General features: G+C 49.3%; 1 protein-coding gene across 1 annotated transcript; it reads left to right on the top strand.

Annotated features, from left to right (window-relative positions):
• The first annotated feature begins 1,068 nt into the window (after positions 1-1,068).
• Positions 1,069-10,733, top strand: LOC114003913. The gene is made up of 8 exons (XM_027751345.2): positions 1,069-2,851; positions 4,090-5,196; positions 6,117-6,182; positions 7,128-7,228; positions 7,961-8,025; positions 8,629-8,780; positions 8,870-9,022; positions 10,149-10,733. The coding sequence occupies exons 1-8, from the start codon at positions 1,069-1,071 to the stop codon at positions 10,466-10,468; spliced, it is 3,747 nt and encodes a 1,248-aa protein (XP_027607146.2). The 3' UTR covers positions 10,469-10,733.
• Positions 10,734-10,996: the final 263 nt, after the last annotated feature.

The following is a 10,996-nucleotide window of genomic DNA, read 5'->3' as shown; positions in this document are numbered from 1 at the left end:
TGGTATGGAGAGGAAAGGGGATGTGGCTGATCAGTATTGGGTGTTGGGGTGAGGAAAAATCAGTGCTAGTGTGGGAGAGAACCTGTGCCACTATCCTGTGGCTGCCAAATCCCTACCACAGGGCAGGTCCTGGAGGCAGGAGCAATGCACTGCAGCAATTAAAACAAGTAGCAGAAGTTCAACCCAAACTTCAACTGTGCTCCTGTAGGGTAAACCTGTTCTGAACCTGTGACTCTTCTAGCTTTGAGATGGTGTTTTTGGAAAACACTGTATTTCTTCCTGCTTAAGGGAAGGCGCTTCACACTTTGACAAGATACTATGTTGCTTATCCTACTGAGGCTTTAAGGGCTTCTGGCTTGGCTGAGCCCTTTAAAGCAAAGAGATTGAAAACACCTTCAGGAGAGCTTTATCTCCCATCTCTGCGTATAAACAACAAACATCACCTGTGTATTGAAACCAAATGTAACAGTGCACTCACTGCTTTTGTAACTTGCCCAGGTGTGGCAATTCCCCGAGCCTTTAGCTTTGATCCCTAAATAGCCTAACCCTGCAGATGAGAATCTGCCTCCCTGGGACAAGTGGCACCCACTGTGTGGCTGTGCTGGGACTTCTGTGCTCCTGCATGGCTGTGGCAGGGGGAACTTAAAGTGTGAGAGTGCCCTGCTCTGGGGTGGTAGCAGTGAGGGTACAGCCTGGCTCCACATGGAGCAGGAGGAGGTGGTGGTGGCAGCTAGGGCTTCTCCAGCTTTCCAAGCACTCTGGAGTGGCACACACAGGTGGGGCGAGCACTGATGGGGCAAAAGCTTGGGGTAGGTTTCTGGCAGGTGTGGATGGAAACAGCCACTTGGGCTGGAAGGGTTGGCAGTTTTAGGCACACCCCAGGCTGGTGTGTGGGTGCACACTCAAGTGGCCTCAACCTCCAGACCTGACACAGAGTTACTTGCACGTTCTTCTGCTGATGGATTTGCATGTTGATTGGCAAATGGGAGCAGGAGGCAGCAAAATGGGGAGAAGAGCGACCTTTAAAATAATTTCTGCTAATAAGGACTGGTAACTCTGGAACGGGGAATGGGGGAAAACTTCATTGTTGCTTCTTGTCTTCCAGAGCCAGAGTCTCCCTGGATATTGGCATATGTGCCTATAAGAAGCTGCCATAGAGTTCTGAAGGACAAGTATGGGGAGTTTTTTCCTCCAGCATACCGTGGTGATTTCCCCGTAAGCTTTTGGTGCAACTGGACAATCTGGGCAGGCTCCAGAAAGCATATAATAATTTATATTCAAGGCTTTAACGCTAAGGAGGACTGCAACAAAAATGAGGACAAAATTCTATTTGAAGGAGTTTCTTCACTGGTGGAAAACAGTGTTGTTTACTCTTGCTGGAAAAAGGAGATGCACGTTTTTGCCACCTTTGCTCAGGCTGTCCACGTTGTGTTGCTGAAGAGGTACTTGCCAAACTGCAGAGATGCACAGTTTAAAGGGAAATACTACATCTTCCAAGACCAGGAAGGTGAATCTTCCTCCAAAGATGATGGGATTTCTGAAACTCCTACTCCAAAACTACCAAAGCAAGACAGTATTTTTCAGTCTGGCTGTGTTGAAAACCTTAGAAATGTGCTGGGCTTGGCAACCCCATGTAGCACCATGAACCCTGGCGAGACCACAGTGCTAAGTGGTGAGCCGATGCAGGAAAGAGGGATCACTCTGGATACTATGGCTGTGGAAAGTCCTATTGAGCTTATCCCACGTGAACGTGCAAAGACACTGCTTCTGGAAACAAAAGCTCCTGGTGAGCTGGGATCTGAGCTGCCGGGGGTTCAGGAAGCTCAAGGCACAGGAACACCTGAGGGTATAATCCCCACTGCAGCACAGGATAGCTGGGGGCAGAGTCTCTCTGTGAGTGGGGACATCACTGTGGGTTTTGGTTATATGCACAGGCTTTCAAGTGTGCATTTGGAAACTCCTTTGCTCAGTGCCTTGCATGCGGCAGAACCTCTTTTGCAGCCAGCAGGTGTGAGTCTGGAGACCAGCCAGTCTGTCCTGAGTGCTACCTTGAAGCCAAAAGGTCTGGGTGACCTACAATTTACTATTAAACCAACACGCACAAGTTACCTGGACTCAGCTGCACACTCACAGTCTGTGTCCCCTGGCAGAGGGGAAAGCCAAGAAAGCACAGGTACCACCAGGAACCAGCGGCTCAGCACAGTCAGCTTGGAGAAGGGTGAAAGCCATCCCCAGCTGAGCATCCCAGCTGATGGCACAGTGAGCAGTGAGGCCGAGGGCCTTGCACAGGGCCTGACACCCAGCCTGAGCAGCCACTATGAAATGGTAAACAAGGACCACTTGCATCTGCTACCTGAGAGAAGCCTGAGCTGCCAAAGCAGTTTAAGGCACTTGTCCATACCTAAATCTGAGCTGGGAACAACTGGCCTCCAACATACAAAGCTCATGGATATTTCCCTGCTGGAAAGCTCTAGGGGAGTTGGTGTGGGGCTTCCTCTGCCCAAGGGCTGTGTGAGCAGTGGCTCTGGGGTGGCACCAGCTTCCCTGTCTGACATCTGGGGGGTGAGGAGAGAGGAGCACATGGTGCCTGTGCAGCATCAGGACACAGCTGCTAGTGACAAACTGGCTCCTGCCTCCCTCCTTGGGGGATGTAAAATGCAGAAAACCACAGAAGCTCTTCGAGTGGGTGCAGGACAGCAGAGAACTGCCTCCTTCAGCACCACTCCTGCACACCCTGATCTTCCTGCAGCTCCATGGGGAGGAACACTATCAAGAGACCAAATGCCTTGGGATCCCTCTGATGTATCCAGAAACACCCAGATGCCAGAAGGACAGCAATGGAAACACGCTGGTAGGTTTTTCAGTACTCTGAATTTTGGTGTAGCCCATCTTCAGAAGGCCAGAAGTACTTGGTGAGGGCAAAGCCAAGGCTGTGTCTTTCACCTGCAATCTCCACCTGGCCATCATAACCTGCTCTCTGGGGAGAAGTGTGGTGGGTTGACCCTTTCTGGACACCAGGTGCCCACCAGAGCTGCTCTCACTCCCCTGCTCAGTGGGACAGGGGAGAAAAAGTATAACGAAAGGCTAGTGGGTTGAGATAAGGATGGGGAGAGATCACTTGCCTGTTACTGTCATGGGCAAACCAGACTCAACTCGGGGAAATCAGTTTAATTTATTGTCACTTGTATCAGTAGGATAATGAGAAATCAAATCTTAAAAACAGCTTTCCCACATCCCTCCCTTTTTCCCAGGCTCAACTTCCCTCCTGGTTTCTCTACCTCCTCCCCTGACCTGAGAGGTGCAGGGGGACAGGGAATGGTGGCTGTGGTCACTTCATCACACATTATCTCTGCTGCTCTGTCCTCCTCAGGGGGAGGACTCCTCACACTCTGCCCCTGTTCCAGTGTCGATCCCTTCAACAGAGTGCAGTCCTTCAGAAACAGGCTGCTCCAATATGGGTCTGCTGTGGGATTGCAAACCTGCTCCACTGTGGGCTCCTCCCTCCACAGTGCCACAGGTCCTGCCAGCAGCCTGCTCCAGCACAGGCTTCCCATGGGGTTACAGCCTCCTTTGGGCATTAGCTCTGATGCAGGTTCCTCCAGGGGCTGCAGGGGCACAGCTGCCCCTCCATGGGCTGCAGCTGAACCTCTGCTCCAGTGCCTGGAGCCCCTCCTTCCCCTCTTTCTGCACTGACTTTGGTGTCTGCAGAGTTGTTTCTCTCACACAGTCCACTCCTTCCTTCTGGCTACTGTTGTGCAGCAGATTTTTTCCCCTACTTAATCATGTTATTCTTGAGGTGCTGCCACCATTGATGATGAGCTTGGCTTTGGCCGGTGGTGAGTCCATCTTGTAGCTGGCTGACATTGGCTCTGCTTTGTGCAGCCCCTCATAGAAGCTCAGCTCCAATTGTAGAGTGGATATGTGGCTCCAGGGGCTGAAACTGTAGAGGTCTTGCAGCAGGAGAGGGTCTGAAATGGTGCCTCTTCTGTGGCAATTTGCAGTGCTCCTGGAAGTGTGATATCCATGTTGTCTTGATGCATATAATGACCTTTGATTACGTGTTTCTTTTCTGTATTTCTGATGTGTCAGAGCTGGGACCTCCATGGGCAATGGAGTACTTTCCCCTCAGGAGCTGCCATCTCATCTTTCGGGATGGGTCTGGGGTGTTTTACCTTCCGCTGCATGCTGACATTAAAACCAACATCTGGTGCAACTGGACCATCTGGGCAGGCCCCCAGAAGCACATTGTCATCTACGTCCAGGGATTTGAGGGGAGCGACGGCTGTGGCAGCAACCAGGACAAGATCATCTTCCAGGGGGTCTCATCAAGTGTGGAAACCAAAGTGGTGTATGCCTGCCACAACCGAGGCACTCTGGTCTTTGCTACGCAAGCTACTGAGGTCCAGGTGTTGTTTCTGTCAGGGAGTGGCTCCCAAAGCCATGAATACAAATATTTTAAGGGACAGTATTACGTATTCAGAGACTCTGAAGCTGTGGGCTCTTCAAACGATACCATAGCAGCTCCCCGAGAGCCTGTCCAGGAGACCTCTAAAAAAGAGAGCTGGAGGACAGTGGCAACAAAAGGTTTAGTGTCCATGCTCAGTGCCTCTCTAGACCCACCAGCTGCACCTGCTGGTGGCAGGATTCAGCCTGATCTTGTGAGCCCAGATGGAAAGGCCCAACACCCTTCTGATCTCACAGAAGATGCTCAGTTTGGTACTAACCTGAGCAAGCTTGACCTGAGTGAGCATGGTCAACTGCAGGATGAAACCAAGCTGGAAAAGAGCCCTCAGGATGGTAGCACTGAGGGCAGAGAAACTGAAGATGATGTGTTGGTGGAGGCAGCTCCAGCTGGGCAAGACACTGGGTGTAAAGCTGAGCCATCTGCCTTGGGGCTGACCAAGGGGGATGTAGAGCCAGTAGCTGCTCTGGCCACCACAGTCCCAAGTCACTCAACTGGTTTACCTTTCTCAGAGATGCCCAGCAGCAATGCAGGTGTCTCTGACAAATCATCCAGTCTGGGTCAGGCCAGTGACAACCTGTCAGAAGAAGTGGCTGCTGCTACACATCGCACACAGACACCAGTGCTGGAAGAGCCACCACCAGACATAAGTACAAAACCTTCTCTCTACCCCTCTCCTGGTGTGACTGCTGGTGATACGGTGTCTCTGGGGGAAAGGACAGAAGAGCTTTTTGGTAAGGTGGTTTTTTGAGTTATCTGTGACTGAACTGATGCCTGACATTGTGTGATATCCATCTCCAATGATGCATCACTCTCTTAAGAGGTTTTATTTGTAGATATGGCTGTTACCTTCAGTTGGTCCCTGCAGAAGTACTCTTGACTTCTGTATCCAGGGCAGGAGGTACTTGAGAAGACAGAATTATCTGCTATAACATGGCTATCTATGGGATGACACTACTCATGATAGGGACAGGCTGGTTTCTAATCCAAGTGTTTTGAATTACCCATGGAGGAGCCAGCCTCTCCACTGTGAATGTTATCTTGGCTTTAAACATCTCTGGCTTGCATTGATTCTTATGTAGCCTGTCACAGTGCTCCCAGGCATGATCACAGAGTCTGAGCTCCAGAAGTTGGAGAAGGGGGGGAAAAAAGGCTTTTATCTCCTAGAAGTTGATGGCAGACTACTTTCACAGAAATATTTAGCCACTGGTATACGTTAATTTCCGCCAGAAAGTAGAAGAGGTTTTCAATTGGTGTTTCCTCCCCTCCAAACTGTTCTTGCCCCTCCATCGTAGATTTTATTTAGGTTTTTTTTTTTTCATTTTCTGGCACATAATGCACAAGCAGTTTTGCTCTGTTGGGCTCCAAGGCGGCTCCAGTGGCTTCACAGGGATAACACTTCATCCGCAACTAGAAATGGAAATGAGGTTTATTGGGGTGATTTCTTTCTAAAGAGCACTTTCTACTACAGAGGAGAGCAGATTGTATTTAGGGCTTGATATTTAATTTCAGTGCAAAGAATAGAAAAAAACTGGAAAAAAAGAGCTGGCATGTGGCACTCTTCTTGCAAAGTGACGCAGACCTCATGTCCTTTCCCTCCCCCATTACTGGTACATTGAGTTCAGCAGCCTGATGCTTTCCCTTTCTTTGACAGATCTGGTTTCTGCCCTGGCATCTCTGGAGAATGGCACAGCACTGCAGTCCCAGCACCATCCCGGAGGTGAGTTGTGCAAGGAGCTGAGCGTGTCTTAAAACACTGTCCGAAGTTCAGTGAGCTGTCTGGGGCTGTGCCAGACATCACCTGCTCATTAAATTTAGAAATCAGTGGGGGTTGTTTGTCAGTAGTAACCACTTTGAAGATGTTAGTTTTTAAGATACCACTGCAATCCCACAGTTGTGCTTTCACCACTTTGTACCTCTCCTGGAGAAACCTGATTTCACATGCCTGTCATAAATGCTGGCTTGTTCAAGTTTAAGCATTACTTGTTGGCTGTTTAAGGAAGACTTTTCTAACGTGAATGAACTTCAATTCCTCCAATACATTCCAATGGACACCTTGTGACTACTGGAATCAGAAACCTGCAGAAGTCCTGCTCCTCAGACCAGGGAGAGAAGCAAAACCCCCTTATGGGAGGACTAGCAACTAGGTAGCATAATGCTGGGTTTCTATGGCAAAGCAAGCCACAGAAACAGCTTGCAAAAAGGAGCCAATACAGAAGGAGCCTGAGCTCTGAACCTGAGAAATATCGATGAATTAAACAGGTTTTAAACAGCAGACTGGAAAATTTGTGCCAACCTAGATTCAGCCAGACCACTGCAGTTTATTTGAGCCGATCCCAGAGATGGGTGAGAGAAGTGGGCTTTTAGATTCTATCGCAAATTATGGCCATACCTTTGGGAAACAGAATAGCTAAAGACCAGTGAATGTGATTGGACATGCATTATTTATGCTTTTTTCACGGAAAGATCAGTTCTGATCACCTGTTACTCAACAACTTGTTCTACCTGATGCATAGCCTCTGGAAATACCCACGTGGCAATGACTTGCACAAACATGTCCTTATGGGTTTGTTCTGCCAGTGCTGATGTTTTAGGACTAACTCATTTAAGGAGCCTGTCGGTGTTATGTGGGTTTGAACATGCAGCATCTTGTGTCTTCTGGTAGATATGCTGTTTGAAGTAACTATGGAAGTCAAACCCAAGGACTGGATTCCTCATGGTGGAAGTGAGCTCCGAAAGGGTCTTCTCGAATCTATGAAGAACCATGTAAGTCTGGGTATGGGAAGGTGGAGAAAAACCACATGTAATGTCCCAAATCTTCAATTAGAAGAGACCATGCTGTGCCATGCGTTCCAGAGATTTTCTGCTAGAGCCACATGATGAACCAGTATCTTATTTGCTCGTGCTGTTCATCATCTGAGGCCAATTCTGATGCCTTGGCAGAGGTGCCTGGCTGCAGTGCCTGGTGTTTAGCCCTTCGTAGCACCATGCCATCACAAGGCAGCAGAAAAGCACTTCAGATACAGGGACACAACCAACTGAGGGCTGTAAGTCGCCTCTGGAAATGGGGCAGCTTGTAGCCAAAGCCTAGAAGTGGGCAAGTGTGCGAGCATCTGCTTTCAGGGCTGCACCTAAACTTCCGTTCTGGAATGCAGACTGGAGGAGCTACAGGGTTCAGCCTCCTGCTTAGCCTAGAAAGCTGCTACCCTTCAACTGCTGCTCTGCAATGGCTTCATACCCACTTACCTGGGGCTACTATTGCCCTTCCTTTTTCCAAATTCACTTTTGTGTTTGGGAGCTGAGCTGAAGCTAAGCAGATGGGAATAATTAGTGTTCTCCTAAAGATAAAGCTCAGAGCAGTGGGCTTTGGGACATCTACTGCATCCCAGGTGGTTTGTGAAGGGGAAGAGCAGGATGGGGAGTTAAACTGAGAAAAGAAACTGCTGTCATACTCCTGTCAAATGTCAAATCAGCACTGGTTGCTCTGTTCCTTTGCAGATACAGAAGAACCTGAAACTTTCTGCCAACAGAGTCAATGAAATAAAGTTAAATGATGTCAAAAGGTAGGGTTACTGCTGTGCTGCTGTCTTGGCAGGTGACTGCTATAACCTGTAATATTTCTTTGCTTGTATTGTCTGGCTTCTCATTCTCCTTCCCCAGGCAGACACGTGCTTTCTCCTCTCCTGTGATCTGTAACTTGTCCTGAAATTAGAAAAAAAAAAAAAATCTGTTTTTCTAGAGGAAAGATGGTGAAAATTGACGTTTAGTGCTAGCTGGGGCCTACATAGGTCTAAGATGGATTTAAACTCTAGAGAAAAGTGAGAATTCTCACACTTGCCCCACAAAACCTGCTGGATAAAGCTGGGAGCTGCCAGCAAGGTGCTGCTGCACTTGGCTGAGGCTTATCTGGGACTTCAGATTGCCACTACAATTCACTTTACACAAATGTCTCGTCACTTCAGCCTAGCTCCAAATGAGGAGCTGGGCTTTCCTTTTTCCCTTGGTCCAAGTGCAAAGCTGCCTCTTGTCACAAATAATTTTTGCAAGAGCCTGCAGCACCACGATCCAATAGGAGTGAGTGGAAGGTCTAAATGGGCTTATCAGAGCTGGCAGGCCTGCAGTGACTCTTCCCTCCTGCCTTACCCTGGACTCTCCCTCACCTGCAGCACAAGGGATGCCAACCTGCTGCTCACCTTCTGGCTGCACCTGAAGCCGGAGGAGAGGAATGTGTCTCTGCTCCTGCGCTCCCAGCTAGAGGAGCTGCTTGGCACCTCAGTCGGAGCAGAGAAGCTGCAGCTTGTTTCGCTGTCTGTTGAAGGTGGGTGGTTCACCTTTTTTTTTTTTCCCCGGGAGAAACCCTTTTATGCCAAGGCTGACCTGATTTAGGGCATCTATTCCCCATCACAGACGTGAACGAGTGCAATGCCGGGGTTGGCCTCTGCGGGGAGGAGGCAGAGTGCTTCAATGGCGTGGGCACCTACCTCTGCCGCTGCAAACAGGGCTATGAGGATCATTCTCCCACCAAGTCCGGCACCCTCTGCATCCGCACTCCCCGATCAGGTAGAGGACAAAACAGCAGTTTTGCTTTCTCTTGCAGCTGGGTGTTTTCTTGTATGTGGGTGAGTAATTGGTGCACTATTATATGTGATGTTACTGAATTGGTGGGTTTAGATGTCCTTATATAGATGTATAATATCTTTGCAAGGCAGTTTGCAGCTGGCACTATAACCTCTCCATGAGCCTCCCTTTCCCCAGTCTGCTACTTTCCCTGTATCAGGGCTACAACTTGGCACGTGAGCCTTGAAGTTATAAGCAAGGTCAAGGGTGATTTATGAGCTACCTCTGCTGTAACTGATGTGATCAGCAAACTTGGTCACTCCTGGTAGTGCCCTGTGTTCTCCTGTCATACTGTGTAGATCTTGGTGAGAAGGACATTGATGTTCCTGGTGTCTACCCCAGAGCTCTCCTGATGTATTTGACACAAGGCTGAGCAGATAGCACATGGTGCTTGACTATAATCAGAGATGGCTAATCCAATCTTGCAGAGTAATGAGGCCTTGCAGCCTGAAAAACAGCAATATTCTGCAATTTGTACTCAAAACTCTGCTGCTGCTTTACCAAAACTACTTCACATCCCTGCAGTGGCTTAAACCTCAATGTGAGTCAAAATATATAACTGTGAACCAAATATAATTTCTCACCCATCCTACTGACTGCAAGTTAATTAACCAGTTGTGCAGTCTAAGCCTATCCAGATCAGCTGGTTATATTCAGGTATAGATAATTTTATAAATTTATGTTTATCCATTGGGTCATGGAGAGGGTCCCTTCAGGCCTGGATGGGAACAGCAGCAGGTATTTTAGTCCCTGTGGGTTTGACAATGGCTCTACTCTGTTGGGGTTCTCCTGGGGCATCACCAGCCTGTGATGCTCCTGCAGGCTGGCTCTTGGTCTAAATATTTCTTTGGGATGGATGTCTGGGAGAGATGCTCTGCCCTGAGGGCAGGTGTGAGTGAGGGTTTCTGGACAGCAGGAGGCAAGAAGAGGTTGAACTTCCTGGAGGAGCACCCACAGACATAGGTCTCACACCTGAGCACTGCAGTCACAATGTGGGGGACTTTGTGAGCACACTGGGGGCCTCTGGGGCAATGGCCCCTGGGATGAGGCTGTGGCCTTTCTCTGGCAGGGATCAGCTTCTTCCTCCGTCACACTGACATCCTGGTGGGGGCAGCCATCGTGTCTGTCCTGATGATGCTGGTGGCTGCTGGTATCCTCTGTGTGACAGCCATCTGGAGACAGCACCCCAGGAGGAGCCCAGGCCTCGAGGAGCCATCAGTGAGGGCCGTGGAGGAGCCAGAGATGGAGTTGCATGACCTGGGGGAGTGCCTGCGCCTGGACCCCTTCCAGCTGAAGCTGCGGGCCAGGCCCCCCGAGTGGCTGTGGAGTGTCCATGCCCACCATGGTGAGGTGTGCCAAGTCTTTCTGGAGCAGTCTTCCCCACTCTGAGGGAGTTGCAGGTCTTCCCCAGCCCCCCTGTGGCCCTAGTGACCTGTGCAGGCACTCCTGCCTTTCCCAGCTGACACAAGCCACTGGCTGTGCAAACCCTTCTGCTGTGTTTTATGGACCATGAATATCCCACAACAGTGTTCCTAGTCTTGTAATTTAATTTTTTTTTTTTAATATTCACTCAGCAAAATGCTTGCTCCACACTGCTGTACATCTGCTGATTTACCCTGCTCAAGAGCTGCACAGAGCTGTCAGTATGTCAAAATTAAACACTTTTTTTTTTTTAAGGAAAAAAAGGAAATAAGATGTTTTGGTGCTTAATTTAAGAAATTAAAAGTTATTCTGCATCCTGCTCAGTGCTGCTTGCTTTCTCCTGCCCCTCAGGCAGAGCTCTATGGGAAGCCCTGGCATGACCTGAGGATCTGTGGGGTGTTACTTCCACCCTGGCTGAGGAACACCTCCAGAACTTGATTTAAAGTTTTGGTGAGAATCCTGGTGATGTTATAGCAGGTGGGCCCTGCTCACTGA

The sequence above is a fragment of the Pipra filicauda genome, unplaced genomic scaffold, assembly GCF_003945595.2.
Source record: "Pipra filicauda isolate LSUMZ 115617 unplaced genomic scaffold, ASM394559v2 scaffold109_size3271384_pilon, whole genome shotgun sequence".
NCBI classification, from domain to species: Eukaryota; Metazoa; Chordata; class Aves; order Passeriformes; family Pipridae; genus Pipra; species Pipra filicauda.
The sequence above is the reverse complement of the archived record's forward strand: the minus strand, read 5'-3'. Positions and strand labels throughout refer to the sequence as shown.

Bases quoted from the DNA above. Each gene is read 5' to 3' on its own strand.
- LOC114003913 (XM_027751345.2), top strand. From the start codon at position 1,069: ATGGGGGAAAACTTCATTGTTGCTTCTTGTCTTCCAGAGCCAGAGTCT. The intron at 7,229-7,960 runs GTAAGTCTGGGT...GTTCCTTTGCAG, and splicing joins TCGAATCTATGAAGAACCAT to ATACAGAAGAACCTGAAACT. The intron at 8,781-8,869 runs GTGGGTGGTTCA...TCCCCATCACAG, and splicing joins TGTTTCGCTGTCTGTTGAAG to ACGTGAACGAGTGCAATGCC.